Source organism: Adelges cooleyi, unplaced genomic scaffold (assembly GCF_023614345.1).
Source record: "Adelges cooleyi isolate 19-005CV unplaced genomic scaffold, UGA_ACOO_1.1 ACOO_flye_CR_arks_rails_tigmint_CR_PRNA_9, whole genome shotgun sequence".
Taxonomy (NCBI): domain Eukaryota; kingdom Metazoa; phylum Arthropoda; class Insecta; order Hemiptera; family Adelgidae; genus Adelges; species Adelges cooleyi.
The window spans coordinates 1,240,408-1,248,703 of record NW_026096579.1 but is presented as its reverse complement, the minus strand read 5'-3'; the positions used below and the strand labels follow the sequence as shown (position 1 = coordinate 1,248,703).

The 8,296-nt window shown below is 25.8% G+C and overlaps 1 protein-coding gene across 1 annotated transcript; it reads right to left on the bottom strand.

Moving 5' to 3' along the window:
- Positions 1–242: 242 nt before the first annotated feature.
- Positions 243–8,143, bottom strand: LOC126846190 (acetyl-CoA acetyltransferase, cytosolic). Its single transcript, XM_050585432.1, has 8 exons — positions 7,820–8,143; positions 4,967–5,088; positions 4,790–4,902; positions 4,435–4,634; positions 3,186–3,415; positions 2,928–3,113; positions 1,940–2,102; positions 243–832 (listed from the first exon to the last, which is right to left on the bottom strand). Exons 1-8 carry the CDS (start codon positions 7,863–7,865, stop codon positions 714–716), a joined length of 1,179 nt encoding a protein of 392 aa, XP_050441389.1. The 5' UTR covers positions 7,866–8,143; the 3' UTR covers positions 243–713.
- Positions 8,144–8,296: the final 153 nt, after the last annotated feature.

Genomic DNA, 8,296 nt, shown 5'->3' with positions numbered 1-8,296 from the left:
AAATTCAAATTGAATACGTTTATTTTTTTACCCTATAGCATACCTGTGTGGATCGGTCAGACAGTGTCATGCTTCAGTGTGAGACGGCAAGAGGCATAAAAAAATATTACTTTTTGCAATTAACGACATGGTATATACATTTATGAAAAGTTTGCATCGGTTAGTTGTAGGACATAAAATACCAATAAATTCTATTAACTATAAAATTAAATTGAACGTTTATTTAAAATCAATCATAGTAATTATTTAGGTTTTTAACTATATTTTTTAATTAAAGATTTTTAAGTACAAAAATATATATTTATATAATATAATATATAATAATTTCAAACATAAACAATAATGAAATTTAAAACAATAAAAATGATAACTATGTAATAAATACTGTAAAACATCACAAGTTAAACCTTTCACCCAACTAATAATAAAGTAGAATATAACTTATTTTTAAAAAAAACTTAATTGTTTGTATAATATATATTCAGTCAACTGGTTGTCTTGTGCTTTTTATTAAACAGTAACATAGGTAAGTAATTATATCTAACTTTGATCTGAGTATTTGGCGTTCGCTTAAGCCAAAATAAATATACTATGAAAAAAAAATAAAGAAACTGTTTCTCAGCAAGTAAAAAATATACCGAGGTATTTACTTGCTAACAATTTTAAGTTGTAGTAACGTATACACAAATAAATAATGAATAAACTATGTTTTACTACAATGTCTCAACAGCAATGGCAATTCCCATGCCACCGCCAACACATAATGATGCGACACCTCGTTTCTTCCCGTTTCTCATCAGTGTGTGCACAAGCGTGACCAATACTCTGGCCCCTAAAATAAAACAATATCATTATAATATTACAATAAAAAAAAAAGGTAAATTACAATAAAAAAAAAAGGTAAATTACAATAAAAAAAGTCTTTAAGCACAAATGTGTCTATGAAAGTAGAAGGTTGGTTCATAAAAATCAGATTTCTTACATCAATGTACGTAATAGAGGTAATAAAATATGATAGAGCGGCAAAAACAATAACTTTGGATGATAGAAATCATTTAATCACTATAAATGTAAGTAAAATAGTGTAATTTGGTTTTTTTCAATAAATGAGTACAGATTATTATTATTTTTTTTTTTTTGGTTAGCTATACAATATGTTTTATAAACATTTTAAATCGAGAATAAACTATTTAACGTTTAGATTGATCAATTGGAAAATTCATAATATGATAAAAAAACTAACAAACAAATTTTTAACTAAAAATCTATTAAAATATCTAAAAAAAATCTTACATTTAATCAAACAACCTGTGTACATTGAAAGTAGTATGAAATACCAACGAGTGACGAATTTAAATTTTATAATTGGTACATTGGTTAAAAAGTAACTGTGGATACAGAAAAAAAAAAGAAATTAAAACATACAAGAAGTACAATGATTTCAATAATCCTACAAGACGCAAAATAATATTATTTCACTGAAGATATTTGGTCAGTTAAAATCTATGGGGACAAAATATTCTATTTAATAAAAATGTATTTATTTATTTATTTAGAATTATTTAAGCCCGCATGGGCAAGAGTACAGAAATAATAACTAAAAACTAATAAAACGAATGAATAATTAGTACAAATGTAACACAAATAATAATTTTTTAGTTTAAAAATTAATGAAATATCTATGAATTTACATCAGGATATGTGGTGAGATCAAGTTACACCGTTTTTTCAAAAATGGTTAGGATCAAGAAGAAAATTCTTAATTCCCTTAGAAAAAAATTTATGTTTTCCCATTTATTTATAACTGATTCACAACTTTGACTGTTTAAAAGTGATTAATACATTTCTGAATAAGTAGTAATTATACTTATTGTCAAAATATTGTTATAAATTATAATATCATTTTAAATTACATATTTTTATGAATAACAAATCATACCTGATGCTCCGATTGGATGGCCTAACGCTATGGCACCTCCATTTACATTCACATTGTCAGTACTCAAACCTAGATCTTGAAGTACAGCTAGCGATTGAGCAGCAAACGCTTCATTTAGTTCAAACAAGTCCACACTGTCAAGTGACCAACCAGCTTTCACAATCTGCAATTTTTAATGTTCATTAATTTCAAGGTCTATAAATCCATAAAATAAATAGGGATACAAAATTCATAAATAATAATTAACAACAGTGTTGAATAAATCATGTTGATGTCAATTTCATCCACTCGCCACTCATTGACAAGTGTAATGAAATTACTTTTGCTTTACAAATAAAAAGTCATTCAATTACTTAAATGTTAAAAAACAATAATTATAAAAATTAATGTAATTAACAAGTTGGCTCTGCCAACCTATGAGAATACTCGTAGTTTAAATGGTACTTTCTAGTACCATGGCAGTCAATGTTTTCAGGAAATATTAATAATAGAGCTTTATGTGTATACTGCTATAATTCACAGTTGTGAGTGGTTCCCAACTCCAAAAATGTGATTTTGGGATTTTTTAGATAATAAATTAACACATTTTTTTAAACTTTCCCCAACTCCAATTGAACAATTATTTTTCCATCGAGTTTTAAATGCTTTTCTATTATACTGTTAAACTAATAAACATTAGAATTATTTGTCATTCTAAAAAGTAAGTAATTATTTTGAAGTTACGAAAATTGCCAATTATATTAAAAAAAATATATTATATCAAATATGATGAGTAATATAATGTAGTGGACAAAAATCCTATGTTGCCTGCCTTATAATCTGCTGATAATTGTAGCACATTATTAAAATGAAATTACTTAGTCATTAGCCAGAACAAATTGTAATGAAATTATGTAACATGTTAGAAAAAAAGTTGTTACAGTAATGTGACTTGAATTTCACATACACATAAAAAAGTGGTTTAAATATTGTCAAATAATTCACTAACAGTTTTTAACACAGCAGGTATGGGCCCAGTGCCCATAATTTTCGGATCAACACCGCATTCAGCGTGTGATACAATTTTGGCAATTGGGGTGCATCCTTGTTTTTTGCATTCATCAGCACTCATTAAAAGAACAACGGCGGCACCGTCATTTAACCCTGATGCATTTCCAGCAGTGACTGTTCCGTTCTAGATTTTCAAGAATGAACATTTTTATTACTCGATGAATTCAAATTATTTCATTAAAGAGTTCATACATACAGGTTTGAATACTGGTTTCAATGCTGATAACGATTCCAGGGTGGTTTCCGGTTTTAGATATTCATCTGTATCGAACAAAACGGTAGATCTTCGTACTTTTATCTCAACTGGTGTAATTTCATCTTTAAAGTATCCTTTTTCCTGAGCTTCTACTGCTTTTTTTTGAGAATCTAAAGCGTAACTATCTTGGACTTGTCTAGAAAGCTCATATTTCTCAGCAATGTTTTCCGCTAAAAAAATAATAACAAATTAATAAATATTGTCTTAAATCGTTTTTTAGTTCATTTCATATCAGTCACAGTATTATTTTCCATCACAAATATTATAAACTTATGTAGAAATGTCAGATTAAAATAGCTCTTCATTCTGCTTTGAAAGCTGATATTATCAGCATTGCTACCCAAATATGCATATATTATAAAAGAGTATAATTTTTGTAGTGAAGGGTATTTTTTCTTAATACTATATTGTTTTATTACTTAAATCATATAAAAAGTTTTGTTTAGGTGTTGTATATCTTACATTATTGACAATTGAAATTATATATTATCCTTCCAGTGTGCCTATTAGCGACCTATATAACCTTTTTTTTAAATTAAATTTATTCGTTATAAGAATTGTTAGCGTACAGAATACACTCATAAATATAAATTTAAAAAAAAACTGTTTTTTAAATTAATAAAATAAGTACCGTTTTTAATGAAAAATGTTTATCCTGTGTGACTAAACAAAAGTTAAAAAAATATGATTCCGTTCTAATTATGGTGAGCCACACATTTGAAATATTTTTCCAGAAGAAGTATTTAAAACATTTTTTTTGTTTTGGAACAAGTATTTGGATTATGAATTTATTAAAATTGTAAAAAAATATGTAACTATATAGGAGATTAAATCATAGAGAGGTTTTATAAATATGCTCTGATACGGGCTATGGTTACTAAATAAACTTGAATATTATTCCAATTGGAATAACAAAATAAAAGCAAAATGTAGATATATGGCAATGCTTTGTTTTCTTAGAACGAGTAGGATTGTTAAAACCATAAATGAAATATATTATAGAAGAATACGGACCGAATACTGCTTTTACGTTTCCATTTTTTATAGATTTACCACTACGAAATCTATAAATATGGTATAATAATGTTTAGTCGATTGTTTCAAATGTATTGCGTGTCTATAGTAAATTTCACCCACACAAGAACAAATATGTATTATATAACATAAAAAAATCAACACTTTATCTTACCAGTGATACCCATATGTATGTTGTTAAATGCATCAGTCAATCCATCATAGAGCATTGTATCCACTAAATCAGTGTTCCCCATTTTGATTCCCGATCTAATATTTACAACGTGAGGCGAGTTACTCATACTTTCTTGACCTCCCGCAATGACAATTGAAGAATCACCACATTTAATTGCCTGGTATCCAAGTACAACCGCCCTAATCAACCATTAAATTTTTATAATTAACATATTTTTTTCACATGGGATTTTCTTCAATTTTCTGGGGTTTTTTTTTGGGGGGAGGGGGAATGATATACAAACTATAATAGTTCATCGTACTATATTTTGTAAACAATTGATATTTTTACTTACTTTAATCCAGATCCGCAGAGCATATTAATGGAATAAGCTGGTACACTATACGGAATTCCAGCATTGACCGAGGCTTGTCTAGCTGGATTTTGACCTTGTCCAGCAGTGAGAGCCTAATTTGGACGATATAACTTAATTAAATATACATATTAGAAAGAACAATTAGTTATAATTTACCTGCCCAATAATAACTTCAGACACATCATTTGGACTGACATCGGCTCGCTTAAGTACTTCTGAAATAACTGCACGTCCCAGTTGGTGTGATTTTAATGATGATAACGAACCACAAAAAGAACCTATAATATAGGTACATTTAAAGTTATAATGGCGATGTAAACTTTAAATTAAAAAATTAGAAATGTATGGCCATAAATATATCTATAAATATATCTAGTGATAGAAATATAGAAATCTGGATATACGATCATCACTAATAGACAAATAACTAATTAATTATTTCAAAAATTAAAACTGTTATTCTCCTTAAATAGAAACTACCAAAATATTATATTTTTTTAAAAGTAAATGAATATATCTAATATAAAATTATTATTTTGCTGTTCATCAGCACAAATAATAAATGGCAAAAGATGTGTAATAGTATTTCTTAATAGATACCTATCTAGAAGTATTATTAGCATAAAAACTATTAAAAGACTATGAGTAACGCATATATTTATGATTTTCTTTTAAACAAAAATAAAAATAGCATCACCATTTACGTAATAGAAAATATACATGAATGAAACATTGAAAAACTATAAATTACTAAAATAAAATATAGCATAATCAAAAGTAAAAAAACGAAAGAAACTGTTATATTTATAACTCACAGCTGGTGCTTAAAATTCACAACTATTTGATTAAGTTTAAATACATTTAATATTTTTTTGTCTTAATTTTTTTTTTAGAAGTGTAACTTTGGATCCCTCCTCTTAAATATTTAAGTCATGAGATGGTATCCTCTTATTATAAATGTGTTAAAACTTTAATTTAAGTGATTATATTTTAGAGTTTTCCCATCTACAGTTTTGCATCAAACCGCTTATTTGAAACAAAGTTATTCACTTTCAGTTATAATAACTCCCGAAGACCTGTGACATCCTCATCCCTGTAATGCCCCAACCCTACTACTGTGCTAGCTTTATTTATTACTTATTATTATTACTATAATTCCACCGTATTTATAATTCCATTAATATTTCAATTTAAAATTACATTTTGGCCCATATCATTTAGTTTTAAATCTTAACTAACATACATTTCATTAAATTATATAATTCACAGATACATGGGATAACACTAATTAAAAGGTCAAACAATGGTTATAAAATAACTCAGATGTTTTAATAGACAATTTATAATATGCATTCAACAGATAAAACTAGATATTGATAGGCTCATATTTAAATCCTTTTTAATACATAACTTTTGATTAATTAGCTTAAATGTTACAATGAAATATGTACCTATTATATAAGTTCTCATATTATCATAAATGTTAATGGGGTCACTAAATAAAATACAATCATTAACTTAACTTGAAATATTTTGTATTTATACATAATTACTTGAATACCTATAATATTTTATAAGCAAAAAATGTAATTCATTTCATTTTCTATAGATTTTTTTTTTTTTTCAACCAGTGGATTGGTTCATTAATGAAATGTTTCTACACTCCTCTCTATCCATAGCAACTTCTTTTAATTCTTTATAGGATCCTTTACCAAAGTCTAACATGATCTGAAATAAATGCCTTATACAATATATAAAATTAACTCCTTGAATGTTACATGTGACTAGTTTTGTATTGTGTTTGTTATTGAATACAAGTTCATGAAACTAGCATTAAGCTACTATTGGTTTTCAAGTATAAAATATTAGCAACTAAACCAATACAATACTTTATATACATCCTTAGGTGTTTCATACCTATGTATATTTTATGTACTTTATAAGGTTATTATTTTGTCTTATTTAAGACCAGAGATGCATGTTGCATAGTATATTATAAACTTTTAAATTAAACCTGATGAAATTACTCATGAATTAAAGCATTACCTAAGTTAAATTTTTACAACTCAATAATTTTGGAGGAAAGATATAGATTTATAATTCTATAATATTATTTGAACTTTAACTAACTATTCTGGTTTCCAAAAATAAATTATACTCAAACATTTTTTTAAAATTTGTATTACTAATTTTTCTGCAATTTAATATGTTAAATGAAGATATTTAAAGGGCCTCTTAAGTCTAAACCTGTGTATTTTTGGTTAAAACCAACAAATTTTTATTTTAACTATACTCTGAAATGCATAAAATACTTAATGTTAAGTTTTAGTAAAAATTACCTATACAATGCAACTTAATAAATGCTAGTGTTGAGGCCCCTTAAATTATATGACTATAGATATGCCTTATAAACAAAAAAATATTTTGTTATGTCTTGCATACTATTACTATTTACTATATAATACCTTGAACTTGGACTTTGATAAATAATAAATATACTGGTATAAAATTGTTATAGTTTAATTATTATGTTAAAGAAAAGCATATCTTATTAAAAATATACTTTAATAGTAGGTAATAGTAACGTACTGTAAAACCTATAAAATGCATATATTTTGGTTCTTGTTCTAAAATTAATTATAAAATAATTATTTCTAAAATAATTATTGCAGTATAAATTACCACTTATAAAAGATACATAATTGTAAAACTAATATACAAGTACATTAGTTGTAAAATTAAATAGTAGTTGAACGAATTAAATTTGATTGTTTTCTAAGCTAATTAATTAATGGTTAATTTAAAAAGTTTAACAAATACTCAAGTCTGAAGACTACAGCAGTTAATCAAATATCTATAATCCAATAAAAATATGATTATTTCTTAAATTTAATGTTTTATTTAATCACAGTAGTAATTTTAAAATGTTGTCTTTTAAATGTCATAAAACTTGAAACTACAAAATTATTTATTTAATTGTATAGGTGCTTAAATAAAAATTATACTCACCTATCGGTGTACGGACAGCCGAAACAATGTATACTTCGTTAGACATGATTCTTGAAAAATTGCAGTTGAATAACTAGATATAAATTATCTAAGTAGAAGAGATACAATAAAAACAAATCTTGATTATAAGACTTTTTGAATAAAACATAAAAAAATCATGTTAAAATTTAACTAAAAAATTATAAACAACAGTTAAAGATTAAATATTGTAATACTGCTTAGTCTGGAGACTACCTACTTAGTCTACAAGACTACACAGCAGTAGTTTACTAGTAGGTATAATTTAAATTAAAAAATAAATAGTAATTATTTGAACAGATAGATTTCATTCAATTCAATATTGTTATCACACACGTCATCAATAGATAACTCAACACTTTTATATTGATAACGAAAAATAATAATTATAATATCAAAATTCAAGTATGATATTTTATTTTGATTCTTTGAATAGTATTTACAAGTGCATCGTAAATA

Excerpts from the sequence above, each read along its gene's own strand:
- LOC126846190 (XM_050585432.1), bottom strand. The coding sequence starts at position 7,865 with ATGTCTAACGAAGTATACATTGTTTCGGCTGTCCGTACACCGATAG. Across the intron at positions 4,635-4,789 it reads CTCTGCGGATCTGGATTAAA|GGCGGTTGTACTTGGATACC; the intron begins GTAAGTAAAAAT and ends ATGGTTGATTAG. Across the intron at positions 3,114-3,185 it reads TGAAACCAGTATTCAAACCT|AACGGAACAGTCACTGCTGG; the intron begins GTATGTATGAAC and ends TTGAAAATCTAG.